Genomic DNA, 24,152 nt, shown 5'->3' with positions numbered 1-24,152 from the left:
TTTTCTCCTAGGAATTTTATGGTTTTAGCTTTCACACGTAGGTCTTTAATCCATTTTGAGTTTATTTTTGTTTATGGTGTAAGAATAAATTTCTTCTGTTTTAAAGACTCTGAGTGGGTCATATTTTCTCTGCTGGACCATGAGTTCAAGTGAAAAGTCTCTGGGGCAAGAGGAACACAATCTTAAGGGGAGGACCTTAAAATGGTTCAAGAGCAAGACTCAGAGTCAGAATATTAAAATTTAAATTCTGGTTCTGACTCTTCTTAGCAGTATCTTCTTGGGCAAATCACTTAAACTGGCAGTTCCCAATCTGTGTGCCAAGATGCCTCAGGACACCAACTGAACTCAAAGGCGTGCCTCAGAATATTTAAAATCTTGAAGATAGTAAACAGAGTGAAACTCAACATCTGTCAGACACCCCTTGAACTATTAGTGAAATAGTTCACACTTTCAACATAAGATTGCACTCTAATCCTTTCAAAGAAGCCAACAGTATATGAAGACAAATATGGAACAGAAAATGGGGGTAGTAGTGTCCAGTCTGATTTTGAGGCATGAGAAGCTGTACAAAGTCCAACACATATATGAGCCATAAGTGTGTTAAAAATGAAATAAAATTAAAAATGCTTTCTCTCAATTTATTTTTCTCTCAATTTATCTCAATAATATAATTTTATTATTTATTTTTACAAACAGCAAATTAGCTGTTAGGGCATAAATACTGAAGTTGTTGGGACCTAATTGTTTATAAATTGAATGGTTAGATATTTCTTTTGACCTAGGGGAACCATGAAATAATTATTCAGGCCCAAAGGAAGACGGGGACAAAGGTTTAAGACCATCTGAGCCTTGCGTTCTCATCTGTACAATGAAGAAATCTGCCTCCAGCTACCCCTGTGATTGTTGAACAGAGACTGGGATACTATATATAATGAATGTTTTGGCCTGTCTACCCAACATCCTTTCTCCACTCTTTTCATCCTGATGGGACCTGGATTAGATTTCAGAATCTACCCCTTCCTCATACACCCACGTGCTTCCAGCTAGCTGAGTCCAGGGGAGGTCCAAGAGCAGGCTGGTTTTATCTAAGGACAACCCTACCTTCTCTGATAAAGACTGGAGTAGGACTGACCATCAAAAGAGACACAAGACAAGATTTGCTGATGGTTTCTGAGACCATCTCTTCTTCTGGATGTCCTTGTGTATGGTATGACATCTAGAACTTGTTACCAGGCTGAGGATAAAGTGAACATAAGGAGGTTGGCAAGTTGGCAGAGCCAAAAGAATGTAGGGAAGTAGGGTCTGGGTGACCGGATTCGGGCAACTCTAAAATCCTTCTGGATTCGAGGTATGTGAGCCAAAACATTTCATATTTTGGATATTGTTACTGCCAGCTGAAGGCATCCTGATGTGACATAGGGGAGAGTATTTTGCAGCTTATAAAGTGAAATGTAATTGTAAATGAAGTCAAGAATGTGCTTGGAGGAGTGATGTGAATACAAAGAAGCCTGGATGCAGCCAGTCACCTTGTTCCATGGTATTTATTTATCACCAGACAGTTTGTATCACTTCCTACATTGTAGGATCAAGAGAAAAGTGCAAATCAGTGTATATCAAACTATACATTCAAGAATAAAATTTCTATGTATTCAAGAATATAATCTGTCCTTCATTAGAATTTGCCATCTTCAATTTCCTGCTTCCCCTCCATTCTTCTTATAGCCTCCTACGTTCTTCTCGCCTGCCCCCTTGCCTATACTTTGTCAAAAGATCAACAAAAGAGAAAGTGTAGCATTTTCTGCACAAGGTCTTAGACTCTTCAGAAGCAAAGTATGGGTCACTAACAAAAGCTGTTATTGGGTGCCTGGGTGGCTCAGTTGGCTAAGCAGCTACCTTCAGCTCAGGTCATGATTCTGGAGTCCTGCTTCAGGCTCCCTGCTCAGCGGGGAGTCTGCTTCTCTCTCTCTCTGATCCTCCCCCCTCTCATACTATCTCTCATTCTCTCTCTCTCTCAAATAAATAAAATCTTTTAAAAAAACGATCATTAACTTTATTTATATACGTGTATTTTTTAAAAGTTTATACTCTACAGAAAACAATTTTTCAAACATTTGATATGAAGTCAATTAACTACAGAAATCAATATTTTGAGCTAACACATCTATTTATTTACAGATTTTTGCCAACTAGCTTTTATTCTTCCCCTCATCAGCCCTTCAGCAGATATTTTTTGAGCACCTATTATGATAGTAACAAAGGGAAAAAGACTTGGTTCATATCCATTAGGACAGTGCCACTCAAAGTGTGGGCTTTGAACCAGCAGTATGATAATCAGCTTGAAGCTTGGCAAAATTGCAGATTCATGGGTCTAGCCCTAGACATAGTGCATGAGAATCTCTAGGGGTGGGCCTAGAAATCTACATTTTAACAGTATCTCCAGATGATTATTCTGTGTGCTAAAGCAACTACTCTAGGAGCTTATGACTCATGAAGAGTTATGTAAACTACATTATAAGCAATGACTACCTTTGGATAAATGTATTAAGTGCAACGAAAACATAGAAAGGGCCCCTAAGAATAGAACTAAAAATTACTGAGCACCTAGGATGTTCCAGGCACATAGTGGGCCTTGTCTTAGACACCAGAGTGATTGATTGATATTTGAACCCAAGACTTTTTTGACTCCAAATTTCACAACCACTGTATGAAACTGCCCTAGGGCCAAGAAACACAGGAAGTTTCACAAAGAAGGCTGTGTTTCAACCAGGTCTCAGTTTGCTAAATCAGGAACATGGAGCAAAAGGGACTAGGAGTATTGTTAGTGCTGCTTTAACACTTTAGAATTTGGAAAGGAATGGAAGCAAGAGAGAGCGCCACATAATTATGAACTTAAGGCAGTGCCTTGTAAAGTTCTGGGGAGCAGGGAGTACGGGTGGGACTAGACAGCTAGGGAGAAGTCTTGTTATAAATAAAGAGTTGATATGCTATATAAATGGGTTTACATTTTGTTATACAAGAAAAAGAGAGGACCATTGAAAGACTGAAAGACCAGTTTGGTAGGATAAAGATTACCAGTAAACATGATAAAACCAAAAAAATGAAGGCAGTCATACTGGAGGTCAGAAGTCAGGAAGGCAAGCTGAGCAGGCCAAGGCAGAGATAACAGGAACCTGAATGAAGGCACAAAGGGTTTTGGGCAGAAAGGACTGTTCCAGAGCTATGAAGATGGAACTGACAGCACTTGACTATTGAGATGTACTTCTTTATTAAAGCTTTACGAAGTTTCCACTATGGGCTAGTTGCTGTTCTTGGAACTGGGTATTCAGCAGTGACCAAAACCCACAAAGTCCTTCATAAAGCTTTCATTCTAGGGTGCCTTGGTTAAGAGGCAGTTGGTTAAGAGGGCTGGGGCTATTCAGTATAATGTCATTAATGATACGTGACATGAAGGAAAACAAAATGGGTGAGGAGAGAATGAATGATGAAGTGGCTGCCATTCTAGGGAGGGGTCAGGTAAGGGTGCTCCTTAAGGTGACAGTTGGGCAGGGGGCCTGACGGTGAACTGAGGGATAAGTCATGGGTCTACTGGGGCAGAGGCAGACATGATGGGAATGGAGGCTGGAGACTGGTAAGAGGAGGAAGAGTCTAGGACTTCCAAATGGATGATAATTTACTGAGAAAGAGACATGGGTGGGAGATGCTAAGAGGCAGCCACACAGAGGAGCCAGACTCTCAGTATGGTGGTATAGATGAAGAGTGGGGATTATAAGAAAGAAATCTCAAGAACATTTTCTAAAATTCCAATTCAAAGAGACTGGTTGAATGATTTTCTTATCACATAAAGAGGATTAGACTTTTCTATCTAAGGACTTCATTTTGGTAAATAGTAGAGACAAAGTTATTTCAATGAGCCACAAAATGGTTTTTAAGGGCTATTTAAAGGACTTTCTTAAAAGCTTTTCACAAACTTAAAAGCATAATTAAACTTTAGGAGAGAAAAGGCTTTATTTAATAAAAAGCATTATATTTATTCATTTAAGGTACATTGTTAACATTTTAATTTTTTTAAAAGATTTTATTTGAGAAAAAGCAAGAGAGAATGAGCTGAGGGAGAGAGCACGCACATGCGCGTGAGTGTGCACGTGTAGGCATGTGTGCCCACAGAGAGAGGAAGAAGCAGACTCCCTGCTGAGCAGAGAGCCTGATGTGGGCGGGGCTTGACCCCAGGACCTTGAGATCATGACCTGAGCCAAATGCAGATGCTTGACCGAGCCACTCAGGTACCCAATTAACATTTCAATATTAAAAACATAATCTATCAAACTGAAAGGCAGAAAAACTGTTACCATTTAATAGTGGTAAACTGAAAACATTCCTAAATCAAAAGCTATGATGTTAACCATTTTCAAAATTCAATCAGTAATCAGTCTTGTTTCTTGATTAGAACAATTGATCCACTGTTCCTTCATGTTTCCATACTTAGAATTTTATGTATTATTCTATATTGAACATGTAATATTCAAATTCAAATTCATTCAAATTGAATACTCAAATTCAATTCACAGGAGGCCTGAAACTTAGAGATTAGCTCTTGGCTTATTACTTTCAATAATTTTATCTAAGGTAAGCTGATTGATCTCTTCCTGGCTGAACCCAAATTCTCGAAGTATCTCTTCAGTATGTTCTCCTACAAAAGGATCCCTTCTGGCTGAAGGGACAGCTGGGGTGTCTGACAGCAGCGGTGCAGGGCGGGGACTCACACCCTGCTCCCCATCAGTGAGAAACGAGCCCCGTTCTTTGTTATGATGGTGGTGGGCAACCTCTTCAAACGTCAGAACTGGGGTCACACATGCATCTGTGCCGTCGAAGATCTGACACCACTCTGCCTTTGTCTTCTTTGCAAATATATCTGCAAATCTCTTCTTCATTTCTGGCCAATCACTCATGCTCATCTGATGAGGAAGGTCATCAGACTTTAGCCCAAGTCCTGAGATAAAAACACAATTTCTTACATTATTAAGCTTTGGGTGGAGTTATTATAATCAGTGAGAAATGCATTTTGACCTTACCATACTGTCCCTAACAGGATGTTCTGTAAGTTTCTCAGCTGGGTCAAGGGAGGAGATTCAAACTCAGCTTGAAGCTAGAGACAATGTCTAGAGGTAAGTAGCTAGCAGGACTCCAAAGAGACTTCCCACAGACAAGATTTTATTATTTATATTTCATCAGAAGTAGTCTATTTGTAAAGGTCTAGTTTCCAGAAGTTGGTTTTTTTCCCTAAGTTTTTAATAAGAAATTTCCTCATGATGTTATTATCTGTCATACTGAATTCAAATAACCCCATATTTTATATAGTATACCCAAACCCTATGAAAGGTAAAATTTAAACAACTTTACACATGATAATCCCATTTTTTAAGAAACCTAAAGATAAATGATTAAATTCAAAATTGCAATTTTATATGTAATATTCACCTCTATTTTGGTCCAATAAAAAAGCTTGTAGTAGGACAGTGATGTTTGACTCATTAACCTTTTAGAACACTGCTGTGAGCTAGAAACAAAGGATTTGTAAGGTAACCAAAGACACATGCAACAAACTGTTCCTACAGAACAGACAGAAAGTGATCACCCAGCCAGTTCATGAGTGGGGCACATAGACTTGTGTGTCAGGCACGAAGGAGACCTTGAAGGGCCCATCAAGACATGGTACAGAGAAGATGAAAACATACAGCTCAGGATTTAACAGAAAGGATGGCTTCTGGGCCCATGACCTGATCTGTGCCTCCTCTATAGACTAAAGCACCAGCCCCCCAGATGCACCTGAACTCCAAGGCTGATCAAATTATACCCAAGGCCTCTTTACTAGGATTTGGTGTGAATGTCATTTTTACTCTCTCATGCAAGAGGGTTTGTAAATGTAGATGGTGAGAGTGGAATAATAATGAAAGGCCCTCCTTCTTATGCATGTTATTTTGTATAAGTTTAGTCAAGTTAATCTAATACTTGTCACTTTCATCATCCTTCCCTTCCCTATCATGTAGAAGAACAATGACTAATTGTAAACTGCTCTGAAGATGAAAATCCTTCAAGAGGTAAGAAGACATGGATACTGCAGGCAATTCTTAGGGTTCTGAGGTATAAAAGGAAAAAAGGAGAACTCATATAGTTCTGGACAGTTGTAAAAGTCACCTGTGGGATATACAAATAAATTTTTCTCTGTAGTCACTTGTCCCACTCAAATACCAGCATAAATATGGAACCAAAACTGCAGGTTTACCACTGTAATCTACCAAAAAAAAAAAAAAAAAAAGTTTCTAAGGATGTCTTTTACTTAGCTTTCTTTTTCCTGACTGCCCCAAAACGCTGAGATTAAAAAACAAATGAAATGACCAGTTAGTCAAAAATAGTGATATAGATCATAGCTATTGCTAGAAACATATCTGCATGCTTTTTAAATGTTTGTTTAATCAGAATGTGATCAGAATCCTAACACTAAATAAAACTGGATCCAATATGTTCTCTTTGTAACAGACATTATATTTGAGAATAATGGTCTCAAAGGTCTGTACACTAGAAAAACACTAGAAATCAAAAGACCTCGGCTCCTCCCCCCAACTCTGACACCCCAGCTCTTCCACTGTCTTCTCATTTTTTCTCAGCCCCCAGTTTCCCATCCTGCCCATGACCCTGATCAAGGCCCCAGGATTAGCCACCAATGGTTCAGGATAGGTTGTTTGCTGTGCTCTTGATATTCCTGTATGGAACTCTAAAACCATTCCACCACATAAGTACAACTGTAGATTATGGCTAGTTTTTATAGCATAACCCGCAATAAATTACTCATATTTTAAGATGTTTCAAGGACTGGTCTGTAGAATCAGACACTATTTAAAACTTGGGACAACTGTTTTAATTTCCAAAAGGCTACCTTACATATGTGTGTACACATATACATAACCACAGGCAATTATACAAAATACTTACTATTTTAAGTATGTGTCATAAACTTTACTGCTCTATGACATAATATTTGGCAAATATTAAGCAGTCAAAAATCCGTGTTGTGATTGTGCAATGTTTTATGTACAAAGATTAATGTTTATTAATAAAAAACAAAAAAAATGTGTTACAATACAAAACTGCAGAATAATGTAAATGAACTTGAATTAAGAAGTGGTTACATTTTAGTACAGGCACACCATAGACTATCATAGGGCTGCTACATAGAGCATGAGGCAAATTTTTTGTATTGACAAGAAAGGACATCTTTAATATATTGTTCAATAAAACAAGATAGCTACTAACTAAAAATTTACATAATTATATACTATATATAAATATAATTTATAAATAAATAAACCAATTGTGTTGATATTCACATAGAAAAAGTTCATGAAAGCCACATCCCAAACTTTCCCAAAGTGAAAGGACAAGGGAGAATCTTTACTTCTTAATTGACCAATTCTGTACCACACTTTTTTCTAAAACACGCATTATTTTGAATTATTTTTCATTTTTAAAAATTTTCATAGCATAAAATTTGTAGTAATTCCACTTTAGGTTTCTGAGGAAGTGCCATACAGCTTTCCATAGCAGCTGCACAATTTTCCATTCCCACCACTAAGGCACATGCCTTCAGTTTCTCCCACAACTTTGACAAAACTTCTTGTTGTCTGCTTTCCTTTTAATAATATTTTGAAATTTTAAAATTTTTAAAAATTCTCTATTGCTTACTGATTATACTACAAGAGTCTTGTTATCCCAAAATATCATAAAATTCGGAGTTGTCAGATTTCTTTGCCCCAGAAAGACAGGGTCCTACTACAATAGAATTTGTACCTTCCCAAAACCTTGTGTATTTATGTTCAGATACTGAGGAGTTCAACTGAAGTCTCGAAGATCTCAAATATAAGGTAAAATAAATGAGGTATATAATTAATACTACCTAAAAAAATCATTATAGATGTGGCCATTTGTCCAGTTAGACCTGAGAGAGAAGTAATATATATGTGATTAGTAAAAGTACTATTTTTGTAAATAAATACTGTAAAAGAAAGAAAATGCTGAGGCATTTTTACATGGCCTGTGTAGATTAGCCAAAGCTGATTTAACATGCTAAGTCAGCCTGAACCAGAAACCTACCTATCAACTAAGGATCTCTAGTGAACTCTGCAGGGAGAGAGCAGGTTAAGGATACCATAAAAGGCTGTGGATGCAAAGAGAAGAGGCTATAAAAAAAATGAGGGTGGTTATAGAATTTAGACTTAGAAAATCTAGAACGTGGTCAGAAGATGAAGGGCTGGAACAATTAGCCTGCTAGAAAAACATCTCATTTCATTTTCAGTATTTCCAGAAAAACTTACTCATTGTGGTGGAGTGTGCATGTTAGAAATGATCATACCAAACACATACGTTTTAAGATAACAACAAGATATACTAAGGAGAGAAGGTAACTTCTGGAATGGCAGTCAGAACCTTCAAAAACCTGATCTTGCATAAAAGCAGCAAGAACCTTGGCCCAAATGGTCAGAATGAGCCTTTTCATAACTCTGGAAATTAAAAGTTTACAATAATCCAAAGAGCATTTATTCAAGAAAAACAACTGCATCTCAGTAAGATCAGTGAGACTTGCAGTGCTGTAACTTGCACAAATTTCATCCCTCTCTCTCCCCAGCTCAGGGGCAGCCACCAAAACCAAAAGGCTTTTAGCCATAGTGCTGTATTCACTAACAGTCATGGTAAGAAGAAATGGAGTTGAGAGCTTCCCCCAAAACCCATCCCCAGAGAACTGCCGTTTGTCTAGCAGCTCCCTGAAAGGTTCCCTTCTCAGGGCTTGTCTTCAATTGATCTGACTTAGAGCTCACAATGCCCTATTTCCAGAACATTTTTGACACATGTCAAAAAAATCAGATGCAGCTGTTTAGTATCAGCTATCTGAGGTGTCCCCTGTTGGGACTAAGAAGCTGACAAACAAAAGTGGGGAATAGGATATACATGAGGGGCTTTGAGATGTTCCAACACATTCCTGAGAATTTAGAAAGCACATGTGTAGGGCTGTGAGCATGCCCAGGAAAGATCTGAGAAGATCCTAGTGTTTCACTTCTGGCAACCCTGAGTCCCCATATAAGTAAAACGCGAAGGCACAGAGCACCTCAGAAAAAGATGGGAAATTAATTGGTTCAAAGCATTTAAGGATATCCCTATCCAATCATTACCTGATCACCAAGCTAACTGAACAGGCTTCAGTAGCTTCATGTACCAAAGAATACAGATTTAGTCCAGGAAAGTCATTAAATAAACAAATAGTGGAAACAACAAACCCAGGACTGGGGAGAGGGGAAGGGAAGGTGAGACCTAATGTCCACAGCTGCCACATTGCATTACTTAGAATATCAAGTTACAACTAAATTTATGGAGCATCCAAAGAAGAAAGAAAATATGACACATATGCAAGACAAAAAGCAGTGAACAGAAACTGTTCCCAAAAAAGCCAAATATTGGACTTACTGGAAAAGACTATCAATCAGCCAGCTTGACAGTTCACTACACCATGCTGTCTTGGTGGCCACGGCTTTGTAGTAAAGCTTGAAGTCAGGTAACACGATGCCGCCAGCTTTGTTTTTCTTTTTCAACATTTCCTTAGTGATTCGGGGTCTCTTCTGGTTCCATACAAATTTTAGGATTGTGTGTTCTGGCTCATTGAAAAATGCTGGTGGAATTTTGATCAGGATGGCATGGAAAGTATAGACTGCTCTGAAAAGTATAGACATTTTAACAATATTTACACTTCCAATCCAGGAGCATGGAATGCTTTTCCATCTTTTTGTGTCTTCTTCAATTTCTTTCACGAGTGTTCTGTAGTTCCTCGAGTATAGATCCTTTACTTCTTTGGTTAGGTTTATTCCAAGGTATCTTATGGTTCTTGGTGCTAAGGTAAATAGAATCTGTTCTCTAATTTCCCTTTCTATATTTTCACTGTTAGTGTATAAGAAAGCAACTGATTTCTGTACATTGATTTTGTATCCTGTCACATTACTGAATTGCTGTATGAGTTCTAGTAGTTTGGGGGTGGAGTCTTTTGGGTTTTCCATGTAAAGTATCATGTCATCTGTGAAGAGAGAGAGTTGACTTCTTCTTTGCCAATCTGAAAACCTTTTAATTCTTTTTGTTGTCCGATTGTTGTTGGTAGGACTTTTAGTACTATGTTGAACAACAGTGGTGAGAGTGGGCATCCTTGTCATGTTCCTGATCTCAATGGGAAGGCTGTCAGTTTTTCCCCCATTGAAAATGATACTCGTTGTGGTGTTTTTAATTTTTGATTTTTCATTAACATATATGTATTATTAGCCCCAGGGGTACAGGTCCATGAATCGCCGGGTTTACACACTTCACAGCACTCAGCATAGCACATAGCACCTCTGCAATGTCCATAACCCCACCACCCTCTCCCTACCCCTTCATTGTGGGTTTTGCATAGATAGATTTTATGAAGTTGAGGAATGTTCCCTCTATCCCTATACTCTGAAGAGTTTTATACAGGAAAGGATGCTGTATTTTGTCAAGTGCTTTTTCTGCATCAATTGAGAGGGCCATGTGGTTCTTCTCTCTTCTCTTATTGATTTGTTCTATCACATTGACTGATTTGTGAATGTTGAACCATCCTTGTAACCCAGGGATGAATCCCACCTGGTCATGGTGGATAATCTATTTAATGTGCTGTTGCATCCTATTAGCTAGGATCTTGTTGAGAATCTTGGCATCCATATTCAGCAGGGATTTTGGTCTGAAATTCTCCTTTTTGATAGGATCTTTGCCTAGTTTGGGGATCAAGGTAGTGCTGGCTTCACAGAAAGAGTCTGGAAGTTTTCCTTCTGTTTCTATTTTCTGAAACAGCTTCAGGAGAAGAGGTATTATTCTACTGTGTATTTATTCCAAAGATACAGATATAGTGAAAAGAAGGGCCATCTGTATCCCAATATTCATAGCAGCAATGGCCACAATCACCAAACTGTGGAAAGAGCCAAGATGCCCTTCAGCAGATGACTGGATAAAGAAGATATGGTCCATATATACAGTGGAATATTATGCAGCCATCAGAAAGGATGAATACCCAACTTTAGGAGAAGGAAAGGAAGAGTGAATTCGGGTAAATCAGAAAGGGGGACAAAGCATGAGAGACTGTGGACTCTGAGAAACCAGCTGAGGGTTTTGGAGGGGAGGAATGTGGGGGGTTGGGTGAGCCTGGTGGTGGGTATTAAGGAGGGCACGTACTGCATGGAGCACTGGGTGTGGCACCCAAAAAATGAATCTTGGAACTGAAAAAAATAATATAATAAATAAATAAATAAAATATGTTCAAATCACTGAAGGAAACCATGTCTGAAAAATTAAAAGAAAGTTTGAGAATGATGTCTAATCAAAGAGAATATCAATAAAGAGGCAGAAATTATTGAAAAATCAACCAAATAAAAATTGGTTAAGCATCTGCCTTCAGCTCAGGTCATGATCCCAGGGTCCAGGGATTGAGTCCCATATCGGATCGGGCTCACTATTAGCAGGGGAGCTTGCTTCTCCCTCTACCCCTCCCCACTGCTCGTGATCTCTCTATCTCTCTCTGACAAATAAATAAATAAAATCTTGAAAAAAAACAAAGAAATTGTGGAATTGAAGAGTACAATAAAATGCGAACTTCATGAGAGGGACTCAACAACAGACATGAACTAGCAGGAGAGAGAATCAGTGAGCTCAAAGAGACATGAACCGCTTAGCCAGTCCGAGGAGCAGAAAGAAAAAAGAAAAGAAAAACAAACAGAACTTCGGAGATCTGTAGGACACAATCAGGAAGAGCAGCACATGGAGAAACTGGAGCTTCTTCCACACATGCCTCTGCCCTTGTTTCCTGGACTTTCCTCACAGTCTGGCCCTGAACACCAGTGTTCACTCCTGCCTCAAACAAAGAAACCAAGATGGCCTCCCGCCCTCAAGCCAGAGGGAGATGATGACAACTCAGCACTTGCTGAAGGGAGAGAAACAAGAGCAAGCACTCAAACATGGTGATGAAATACAAGATAAAACACACTGGGCGCCTGGGTGGCTCAGTGGGTTAAAGCCTCTGCCCTCGGTCATGATCTCAGGTCATGATCTCAGGGTCCTGGGATCGAGCCCCTCATCGGGCTCTCAGCTCAGCAGGGAGCCTGCTTCCCTCTCCGTCTCTCTCTGCCTGCCTCTCTGCCTACTTGTGATCTCTCTCTCTGTGTCAAATAAATAAATAAAATCATAAAATAAAATAAAAAAGATAAAACATACTTAATGAACAAGGCAGAGAGGAGATTTTGAAAGCAGAACAGGACCGTAACAAACCCTACCAAAGAGGTCAGAACCGACTGCCAAAATCCCAAATTTGGGGGTGAGAACATTTGTCAACCATCTACAAGGGTCTGCACTGCTCGGGGAGGAGGTGTCACGTTATCTGACAAGAGTTGAAGTGGCAGAATTTGAAGATACTAAATCGGGTTACAGAATAGAATAGTATTTTGATGAAAATCCTTACTTTGAAAATAAAGTTCTCTCAAAATAATTTCACACGAATGAGAGTAGTGCTCCACTGTCGAAGTCCACTGAAATCAAGTGGAAATCTGGAAAGGATTTGGTGAAATGTTGAAGTCAAACGTAGACTAAAGCCAGCAGGAAGGGACAGCCTGAGGAACCAGAGGCCTAGCTTCTTCAGCTGGCTACGGACCATTCTGACGCAGATGAGTTAGGAGAGGTCCTCAGAGATGGTGTTGCGCCAAATCCACGACAGGACTACTTGGTTCCTGATACAGATGATGAAGAAAGGGAAGGAGAAGATGAAGAAGACGACGAAGAAGGTATGGAAGGTACTGATGAAAAGGAGATGAGGATGGAGATGAAGGAGAATGAGGGAGAGGAAGGAGAGGTGATGAAACAGAAGATGACTAATGGAATACTGATGGGGGAGACAAGAAGCAGAAGGCCCCGTTCCAACCTGTACCCTAAAGTGAGCTGATTACCTACCAAAGAACTCCGATCACCCATGAAATCAGCCTGAGATCAGAATTATACACGTCTGGATCTCTACAGGGGCAGAAGATGCCAGTGGGCAGGTAAAGCAGAGTGGGAACATCGGACAGATATTGGAAGATAAACAGAAGGGGAGCCACCTCTGGGAGCCACCAGAGGCGACCTACTGGAAAGTAATACCCCTAACACGAGAGTGCCCTGTGTCTGGGAACCAGCATTAACTTGGAGACTGGTTGAAAGCATTCAAAAAGAGCAAAGGATCGTGGTGGGGGGTGAATTGTGTGTATCGGGGTGGTTAGAAAGAGGGGCTTAAGTCCCCGAACCCAGGAGAGCCTTCCCTGGTCTTGGTCCCTGACCCACCAGCGCGCCCGAGAACACATGGGGTCCGGCTCCTGTGAGGGGCTGGGAGCCTCGCCAGATGGCAGAATGCTGAGCCGTGCTAACAGCTCAGATGTGCACGCCCCTCACCCTCCCCTGAGAGAGGTGCGTGAAGGCCCAGCCTGGCGCTCTTAGACCTGCGCCATTCTACCAGAGCCTGAGATGCCTGTGCGCCCCACACCCTCCCCTGAGAGAGGTGCACGCAAGCCCGTCGCTCTTAGACCCAGAAAGACCAGGCACTCCCGGGCCAGCAGGAAAATCTCAGTGTGTGATCGCTGCTTGGAATCTCTCTGGCGGTCTGGAGTTACCCAGACAGCCACCGCTGCTGTGGTTTTGGGTACAAGCAGAAGATCCTGTGTCCCCAGGGACCGCGACTTGGAACCTGCTCTGCTAGAGGCCAAGGGGGAATTTATATGGGCTCTGCAGCACCCACAGGAGACCAGACTGAGGCTTCTCTCTGAGAGGGAGGTCAGGGTGCAGTTTGCTTTCCTCTAAACCTACAATAACCATCAAAAGCGGTCAAGGCGAGAGAAAAAAAAAGTGAACAAACATAAAAAACCTCCAGAGAACAAAAGCCTGAAAAAACCGGTTTCCTCAGAGCCCACCCCCTTGAGGGGGACAGGAGGACTTAACTCAGGGAACATCATTGACTGAAAACCCACGTGGCAATCCCTTCCCCCAGAAAACCAACCAGGAAAGGGGAAAAAACAAAAAAAGTCTACAAGAGAACAACCACCACTACTTCATAGGACAACTTTTATTTTTAACTCGTTCCCACTATTCTGGTTCATTTTTTTTTTTATATAGATAATTTTTTAACCTATTTACCATCACAGTGAGATGTCCAGTACATCAAATTCCATAATAACCTTCTACCCTGAACTTTTTGATAAAAACACCTGTGTTTTTCTTTTGCATTTCTATTTAAAAAAAATTTTTTTAAATTTTAATTTAGGAATACTGATGGATTCTAACCTTCCTTTTTTAATTCTCTCTAGTCTCTGGAAGCAATTTACAGTCTTTTTCCCGCCCCCTACTCTTATGCTCATTTGTCCTGTTTTTTTGAAGTCTCTTTTCTTTCCTTTTATACCATGGTTCTCAACTTATTTTGGGGAGAAATATCTGGAGCAGAATACTTTGGGAAAAGAATGTCTATCCCTTTCTGTTCCAAATTTATTTTTATCCCTTTCTGTCTCAACAAAATCTTGATGGAATCAACACCACTGTGATCTGTGGGAAAAAATAAAAACCTGCTCCCTTAGCTCTATTGGAAGTTGGAGGGTGCTAGGCCCTTGTGTGGTGGTGCACAAAATTCTAGCTTTTTTTTTTCCCTCCTTTCTCTGTATATTGGGACCCTGAATAGCCAAAACAATCTTGAAAAAGAATAAAACTGGAAAACTCACACTTTCTAATTTCAAACTTACTACAAAGCTACAGTGATCAACACAGTGTGGTGCTAACATAAGGAGAGACATGTACATCAATGGAACAGAATTGAGAGTCCAAAATAAACCCTTACACTTGTGGTCAACTGATTTTCAACAAGGATGCCAAAACCATTCAATGGAAAAAGAACAGTCCTTTTGACAAAAAGTGCTGGGAAAACTGGATAGCTATATGCAAAACAATGAAGATGGACCCTTAGCTCGAAAATTAACTCATCATGTAACAGAGGCCTAAATGTGAATGCGGAAACTATAAAAATTTTACAAGAGAACATCGGAGTGAGACTACAAAATTGGAAGTTCTCTGAATAACTCCTATGTAATATTTACTAAAGGATAAGTAATACAAATGTGCTAACAAGCTTACATGTTATTAGAACTCAACAGTATCTGTAGCAATTGATTAGAACTCAAAATCTTTTTCAATGAATATACTTTATCATTGTCATTTAGAATTGCCTGTGAATGATGATAACAAAAAGCTGAATGAAGTTTAGTCATTTTCAGTATTATATTTAAATCCTCTACAGACAGTGCATGAACACACAAGGTTTACATCAGGTACAGACGCCACTGTGCTCTGTCCCTGCTGCTTCCAAGGCCCTGCACCACGGAGGTGGCACTATTGTTCCCACCATTCAGCCCCTCCTGTAGCGTTGTTCTGACCTGAATTCTGAATTAAGATCTTCCATTCTTAGTTTAATTTCTGAACAGAAAGGCTTTTATTATCTAGAGAAACCATTCTGTTCTTCATTTCTCCAACTATATTTAAGTCAGTGAAGTTAATATGGTTGATCAGAAAATGCTTTCCGATGCTTGCAAAAGACAATTTCAGCTATATGCAAATAACTGTAGGTAGTATTCCATCCCAAAAGCTACCAAACGTAACAACACAACTCCACACTTGGAAGTTGAAAAGACAGATGCGCCATGACCAGCTTGTCACACTACTACATTATATGCTCTAAAACTTCTTAGATACTCAGGTATCTGTAAAGAAAACTTTAAATTCAAACATGTTACAAGAACAAAATAACATCAATCCAATTATTTAATTAGGGAAGAAGAAATCTCAAATATTTCCTGTTAACTTGTGGCCACGTGCAAAAAAGACAAGAATCTGCAAGAAAGGTATACTGCAGAAGCATCAAGTGATAATAACATATTCCGATAATATCTTATTCACCAAAGTCACCCTGTACTCTGGTGACCCCTGACACTGGGAAAGACTAGAGGTGACATCTGTCAAGGAGTAAGAACTGGTAGAACCAGCAGGTCAATTCTAAGGAAGAATAAGACGTGGGCACACAAGGGCAGTATATATACCCAATACTACTGATCATGAAATGTGATAAAAAATTGAACTTCCACAAAATGGACTGTTTTTTAAAACTCTGAGCTGTTTTATAGACTTGCCAAATTACCTATAAAACACAAGGGAAATGCCCCATAATATAATGATGGTTACAATGAGGTAAATTGTAAGGTAGCTACATAATAAAGACATAATGAACTTCAAAAGGCTCCAAAATAGAGGGGCGATGGGGGAGGCACATGATAGTTACTTACCTTTGATCAGCAGCTTGTAGAACTTGGGCTCTAATGCTCCAACAGCCATGAACCCCCCATCTGCTGTCTTGTAAGTTGTGTAGAAAGGTGCTCCACCATCTAGTAAGTTCTGTCCTCGAGGCTGTTCCCACAGTCCTGTTTTTTGAGAGTTCCACAGAAAAGAACTCAGGTATGCGCTTCCTTCCACCTTTGAAGAAGAAACAGGATACAATATGAATCCAATACTTAAACTATAAAAGCATGATTAACTCCCACTTAGATTTTTTAAAACATTGGTATAAAAATGTTTCTTAGTAATTAACCAAAACTCTTTGATATTTCATGAAAGTATGTTAGAACAAGTTTATGATACAGGGTTTCTCCACTATTCAGGTCAGAAGATATTTTTCAGAAAAGACTTAGAAGGAACTACTTTTGTTCTCTCCTTCAAATAAAACTGCCAAATGTTGACAATTTTTTATGTCAAGGGAGGGCACCTGGAAGTTCATTATATATTCTCCCTTTAATTATATATGTTTAAAACTACTAAGATAAATAGTTAAAAATAAAGCAAAAAGGTTTTTAAAAAATCTATTTTTGATCTCAATACCTATAAACACATATATGTCAATATATGAAGAATATCACATTATAAAGGTAAATCATATTACAATTAAATTTAGCTTATTTTAGTTTGACTCCAAGCCCAACAAAACTGTATTTGAGCACTTAATATATTTTAATTTTAACAATCACTAGAAAGTTACAAAATAAACACAACAATATGAGTGGCAGATATATGGGTCTTTTGAGTCCAGACAACTAGTTGAGGATTGCCCATTTCCCGCTGAGTCCTGAAGTAACAGTAACAGAGTCATATTCTCAGGTGTAATGGTGACAGGCTAGATGCATGGGGCTATCCAAAGAAAACTACTTCCCTCTACTTTTGACTTTGTGATCCTAATGATTCTAGGCCCCCAGTAAGAAGGCCATCAAAGCATCCTTGTCTTAAAGAGTTGGAATGGAGTGGGCCTATGGAATTCCTCAGTTACTGGCTGTGAAACAAATGTGAAATATATCTCTGGATATATCCCCTTTTCCTTTTTAACTTTAAATCTCATGCACACTTCAATTTATGGCTCTGACATCTGACATACCAAATAGTGTATTTTGTATAGGTGGCCTAAGGTGCTTCTTTTGAAACACGGTTACATAGATTTTAGAGAGTCCCCGTATCTATATATACACATGTACATGTACATATACAGACACACACATAGAATGAAACACCACATATAATGACACATACGCATACACACATGAATATACATCTACGTAAAACCTCACCCGGTCACCCACGCCAGAAACAGGGGAGTCAGGACACCTACAGGGCTCAGTTGGTTAAGTGGCCAAGTCCTGATTTCAGCTTGGGTCGTGATCTCAGGGTCCTGGAATGGAACCCTCAGGATTCCTGCTCAGTGGGGAGCCTGCTTGAGGATTCTCTCTCCCTCTCCCTTTGCCCCTCCTCTCACTCAAATGCACACACATACATGCTCTCTAAATAAATAAATCTCAAAAAGAAAAATAGAAATAGGGGAGTCAGTCTTGACTCCTCCCTCTCCCCTCACTGCTGATGCATCATCAAATCCTGGCAATTTTACATCTCAGAGATAAATAGCCCTTAAACCCAGACCCATTCTATCACCAACGACTTTAGTGCTCCCACATCTCTCTCAGCAACCACCCAGGAACTGCCTCTCTGCCCCCAGTCTTGTCTTCCTCATCCATCTCCATTCTCCCTCCAAAGACCTGCCCAAATGCAAAACTATAGGGGTGCTGGACTGGGCTCCTTCCAAGGTGCTGTGATAACTTGGACAAGTTTCCATGCTTCAGTTTCCTCCTCTTTAAAATAATGTATTCCAAGCGAAACTGCTGATTTGAGGATGAGGAGAAACTGCAGGGGGAAGTGCTCTGCGTAACACAAGGCCTGTGCTCAAGGCAGGGCAGTGAAAAAATGCAAAGCCTCATAATATCAGAGTCTCCCCCAAAAACATAGAAGGAAGATCTAGACTGGCCCATTTTACTTTAGCGCCCGTAAGAATCTTCTCTATCTATCTGCTAAGGGAGCCTTCTGGAGCCCAGTTTCACATGAAGATTGCTTGAAAATGGGGAAAATTGCTGAAGCCAACATAGGAATCAGATGAGCCATGAAAAGTTCAGAGAATTGATTCCACAAACAGATAATCATTGATGACATTCTGACACATGTAAAGGATATGAAGCTATTTTCAAGAAAAGGATGTTCTTGGTAATATGGTTTCCAATTTTGAATCCCACCTCTCTCTTGTCCTATCCAGAAAAGAATCTGAGGCAGCTGCCCATCAGACTTGGGAACAACAGGGAGGTTCATCACTTCCCCTAATTAACACTTACCATGCTTAGGTCAATGACCTGACCTTTGCCAGAGCGCGTGCGTTCAAATAGAGCCAAGAGGATGCCCAGTGTGCACATGAGGCCACCACCGCCAAAGTCAGCCAGTAGATTCAGTGGGGGAAATGGATTCTCACCACTTCGGCCAATTTTTGACAGGACACCTACATTATTTAAAAAAAAAAAAAAATCAGGGAACAGTACCTATAATTTTAATGTCTCTTTTAAATAAATACATGAACACCTTAAGACTAATAACCAGTCTCTCTAGCTGCCGACATAGTGAATACTAGTACATAATGCTTTTCCAAATCTAAACTTATTCAGCATATCTATAAACAGGCTTTCCTCCCCAACAAGGCTCCTTGTTTTGTTTTTCACCTTTTTTTTTCTTCTCTAAAACTTTATTCCAACGAATGCTTTCAGAATTTCATTACTCAGTTTTTACTCACTGAGTTTCAGGGAAAAAATTATTATCATTAATTACTGTTACCAATTTAGTTCATCAATTATACAACATGGTAATCCACTGCCATTCTTATTAGAAAGAGACACAAGAAAATAAACACAAGAAAAATAAAAGTGACTACATTTTAAAATAGCTAGAAAAAACAATTCTATCCTCACTCTTTTCCTCAATCTTTCAATTTGTTCTCATACGATATTTGAGACTCAAATCTCAAAAACACACACTTTCTTAGAATCCAAGGGTTGGGTCATTCTAAGACTCAATATCATAGGTAAAAATTCTAATAAAGTGATAATACGACCTGAAAACTACAGGTATTCAGTAAAGTCTAAAATAGTGACTCAGGCAATAATTCTCAATGAAGTTGGAAGGAAAGGGGAATCGGGATTAAACAATATGAGCATTTTCAAACTATAGGACCATCAGGTCTCTTTACTTCCTAGTAGGGGCTTGACTGAGAATTGATTATACAAATGCGGTAAGTAAATGTTACTAGCAAGGGTTTATTATTCCTCAAATGTGTGAAGACAAGGAGAAAGGGATTGAGAATAACTGTTCCAGGACAAACCAACCCCTCCTTTTTTATTTTAACTAGGTTCCATGGGCAAAGTGCGGCTTAAACTCACAACCCTGAGATCAAGAGTTGCATGTTCCACTGACAGAGCCAGCCAAACCCACCCTTTTTGAGCGACCACGGTTCCCTTATCGATTTTCATTAATATTTTCATTAATATTCAAATCTGCAAATCTTTGAAAATTCTTTGTAATTAGTCTAACTGTCCATCTTGACTGGGACCAAAATAAAAAGCACAGAGAAATTATTTTCTGGATGTACCTGACAAAGCCAAATAGTTGATGTCATGGCCTGCCACTCTAGAGAATCTTCCAGACTGACCAAATCCACTCAATCTGGCATAGATAAGCTTTGGATTCTCCTTCCGCAGAACCTCTGGGCCTAGCTGGAGTTTCTCCATGACACCTTAAGAGGAAAGTAACAGTGATTGTTTTTTAAAAGAGGATGAAACTGAGCATATAATCCCATCACTGCGGCAAATAAGAAACAGCACTCTTCCAAGTCATACTAATAACGTTTGTTGTGGGTTTTAGCATGTTTCCAATAATTAGGGACATAAAGAGTGAGGCCACTATTTCTGGAATGAATGACGTCTGCCCCAGAATACTTTGTTCCTCCAGCCCTTCCTTCTTTCCCTTCAGGCAAATCCAAGTTCCTTCAGTCCCCATAGTATGCCTTTCATTCCTTGGGTCAGTGCCTTTATAGCTCCCCAAATCCTCTCCTTAGTCATTTATTAGAAATGGTCTGTTCTCTAGGAACAGTTACCCTGGAGCTTTATTTGGTCAAAAATACACTTTCAAAAATGGCTATTCCTTTCAGGATCTTTTCTTTTTCTGTACCTTTGTCATTGCCCACCACCTTCTACCTCATGCTGTGCTTATGTGTGTAGATATTCCATCGCCTTTGGTATCAGCTTAGAATCCTCTGGTAAGATTCATGCCTGATCTGTTTCCTCGAGCCTCTACATACAGTACCTAGCATGGGTACCTTCACAAAAGGCTCAGCAAATATCCATGGAAAGATTGCTAAAATAGCATCTAAGAGTTCTTATAAGTACCATATTTGCACAAAATTCAGATAACTGGCACTTTAAATCTCCTGGGACTAAAGATAATAAAGATTATATAATAATTTTCTTGTCTTTGTCTTCCTAAAGCTATGTAAATTTCCAAAAAAACAAAAAACTCTAGTCCTATGCTTAAACAAACACCAGCCACAATTCTCTCACCCAGCAGCTATGCCTGTATTCAGGGCTTGATTTTCCCCCTAATTCTAAGACCCTGGAATCAACCATGTTGTGCCTCCACCTTTAAACAGGGCATTATTAAATTGTGATACAATCCTAATTATTAAATTATTATAATCCTCCAATCTGCTGTGAGGATAAATGAGTGAACACCTTTAATATGTCTGGTGCCCCACAGGCATTCAATCCACCAAACATTTTCTGACTTCCTGCTATACACCAGGCAAAGCTTTGGTTTAGTACTTGAGCAAGTTTACCCCAGCAGCTATGGGAGAATGGATCCAAGTGGTGCTAGACCCAGACATCAGCTTTGAAAAGGCTGTTGTAACAGTGTGAAGGAAGCTACAGCAAGTATGGAAAGCCAGAGTGAGAGCAAGGAGGAAGGATGTCTGGATTCCTGATAACTGTAAGCAAATGAGTGAGTATTTGGAGTCACGGCTGGAGTGCAGGCTTATGATTCAGGCACCTGGGTGGCTTACTGGTTCCATTTACTGAGATAAATAATATGGGAAGAGGAGATGCTATTTTAGGAGATAAGATAATGGGCTTGTTTTGGGATTTGTGGAAGTTGCCATGCCTGGGAGACAGCCAGCTAAGATGGGCAGAGCTTGTGTAGTTCAGCGGTCGGTCGGTGGCTCTCAAGGAAGGGGGAGGAGGTACAGTTATATATTTGGTCATCATCTGCTTATAAAAGGCGAAAACGGTCTCGGAATAGATAAGGTGGCTCCAGGGGTCAGAGTGTAAACTAAATCGATCTGCAGCCGAACCTGGGAACGGGAATGCCAGGATTTACCAGTGTTAGGCTGGGTCTGAGGATGGCTTTTAGAGGGTACACCAAACCCCCAAACTGTAGAAAAACGACTATGTACCTATCTGCAGTTATCCAGGTGGGGAATCTCTGGCTTTCGTTGGATTCTCATTGGATTCGCTCAAATAATAAAGAAAGGCGAATGCAAAGAGGCGATTAGAAAAATCAGGAATTTGGGAAGGAGCCGGGAATGGGTATAAGGAGAGCAGCGCAACTGCGGTATCTAGGATTCCAAGTACGGGCGAATGGTCAACAATAGCAAACGCGACAGAAAGATCTAGAAAGACGCTGACAGGGACGGGTGCGTGTGGGACCAGGAAAGGAGTGTAGCGGGCGCACCCTGTCTAACGGCCCGGCCCGGCTCCTCCCTTCGGCGGGGACCCTCCCGCGTGTGGTCCCCCAGCGGCGCTGCGGGGGCGCCCGGGGCTCACCGTGGCGGAAGGGCTCCAGCACCACATCCGTCCGGGCGCACAGGCGCCGCAGCACAGCCGCCCCCTGCGGCCGCTTCAGGTCCACTGCCAGGGAGCGCTTGCCCCGGGACAAGAAGCTCAAGTCCCCGCGGGCACCCAGCCGGTCCACACGCACCACCTGCGCCCCGAAGTCCGCCAGGACCATACCGCAGTACGGGCCCGGGGCCAGGCCGGCCAGCTCTAGCACCGAGATGCCGTGCAGCGCCATGGCTCCCGCGTCTCCAAGTGCAGAAGTGTCCGAACCCACATCTAGCCCTGACCGCCGGACAGGCTTGTGCTCCCGGGAGTCCCTCCCTCTTGCGCTTGCGCGGGGCCCTGGCTTGGAGTCTGCGCATTGGGCGGATTCCGCCCCCGCTCCTGGCCCAGTTCAATGGGCGCTTTCCGTTCGCCTTGGCTCCTTGCCTTTGAGGCGTTGCTTGCCACCTAACTGAGACAGGATGGTTTCTTGCCTCCCTCTCCGCCTAGACTCTGTTAAATTGAAGGTTGTTTAAAAAACAAACAAACAAACAAAAAGTTTGTTTGTTTGTTTGTTTGTTTGTTTTTGGAACAAAATATCTGTACTAATTAACCAGCACCAAAAAAGCCAAAAAGGAAGTGATTAGGAGCATTCTACCAACAGGACCTGGAGAGAGGCTTTTATAGAGAAAAGCAAGTAAATGATTAGTTAGCAATAGATTAAAGTCTGCTTGGTTGTTTGTGATGGGTTGTCCTTAGGTTCCAACTTTATAACTTTGAGGCCTTTACAGGATTAGATTTTGGTTTGTTTAGTCGGCTGCTAGCGCACTGGAACCACAGCAGTCTAACGGCCTTCTTGTTTTATTAATATAGCACCTCTTTGTCCCTCTTTAGCCCGTGTTCCTACCTCTGTTTAGACATAAGCTTCCTTACCCCCTTCTTTGTTTTATTTTTAGTTTAAAAAACTTAAAGGGCTCCTGGGTGGCTCAGTTGGTTAGACAACTGCCTTCGGCTCAGGTCACAATCCTGGAATCCCCAAGATCGAGTCCAGCATCAGGCTCCCAGCTCTATGGGGAGTCTGCTTCTCTCTCTGACCTTCTCGCCTCTCATGTTCTCTCTCACTGTCTCTCTCTCAAATAAATAAATAAAATCTAAAAAAAAAAAAAAAAAAAAAAACAACTTAAAGAGAAAATTGCAAAGAATGATGAAGAAGACATTCCAGAATGTCCAGAATGACACAATATTTTTTCATTATTTGCTTCCAGACTACTGTTCCTAAAAAATAAACAGTATACATATAGCTTAGGCTAACAACCAGGATCAGATTCACATGAGTCAGAGATATTACCCAGCATCAAGTTTTACTAATAGGTTCGAAGATACAGGCCATGGAAAGGCTCAGTCAAATCAGAGGTCTGGAAAATCTTACATGGCCCTTCTTTCCTACATTGGACACATACCCCCTGTTACAGACTGAAATATGTCCCTTCAAAATTCATATATTGAAGTCCTACCTCTCAGTATCTCAGAATGTGACCAGAGCTTATGAAGAGGTAACTAAAGTTAAATGAAGTTCTATGGGTTGGCCCTAATTAATACAGCTGGTGTCTTTATGAGAAAAGATTAGGATACAGAAAGCAAGGAGAGAGGGCTGGCCATGTGAGGACACAGAAGAAGGTGGCTATCCTCCAGTTAAGGAAAAAAGCTTCATATGAAACCAAACTTTCAGATACCTTGATTTTGTACCTTTAGCCTCTAGAACTGAGAGAAAATGGCTTTCTGTTG

At 40.5% G+C, this 24,152-nt stretch overlaps 1 protein-coding gene across 2 annotated transcripts; it reads right to left on the bottom strand.

Annotated features, from left to right (window-relative positions):
• Window positions 1-1,526: 1,526 nt before the first annotated feature.
• AMACR (alpha-methylacyl-CoA racemase) lies at window positions 1,527-22,736 on the bottom strand (the record flags this gene model as incomplete). Of its 2 annotated transcripts, XM_082724467.1 has the most annotated exons (5): window positions 22,374-22,736; window positions 20,150-20,293; window positions 18,849-19,009; window positions 16,437-16,623; window positions 1,527-4,987 (listed from the first exon to the last, which is right to left on the bottom strand). In XM_082724467.1, the coding sequence occupies exons 1-5, from the start codon at window positions 22,618-22,620 to the stop codon at window positions 4,578-4,580; spliced, it is 1,149 nt and encodes a 382-aa protein (XP_082580593.1). In that variant the 5' UTR covers window positions 22,621-22,736. The 2 variants fall into 2 exon arrangements, with proteins under 2 accessions (XP_082580593.1, XP_082580594.1); XM_082724468.1 differs by lacking the exons at window positions 1,527-4,987; window positions 18,849-19,009 and having other exon boundaries at window positions 16,433-16,623; window positions 22,374-22,733.
• Window positions 22,737-24,152: the final 1,416 nt, after the last annotated feature.

Source organism: Mustela nivalis, assembly GCF_964662115.1.
Source record: "Mustela nivalis genome assembly, chromosome: 3".
In the NCBI taxonomy this organism is placed as follows: domain Eukaryota; kingdom Metazoa; phylum Chordata; class Mammalia; order Carnivora; family Mustelidae; genus Mustela; species Mustela nivalis.
This window is presented reverse-complemented; position numbering and strand designations above follow the sequence as displayed.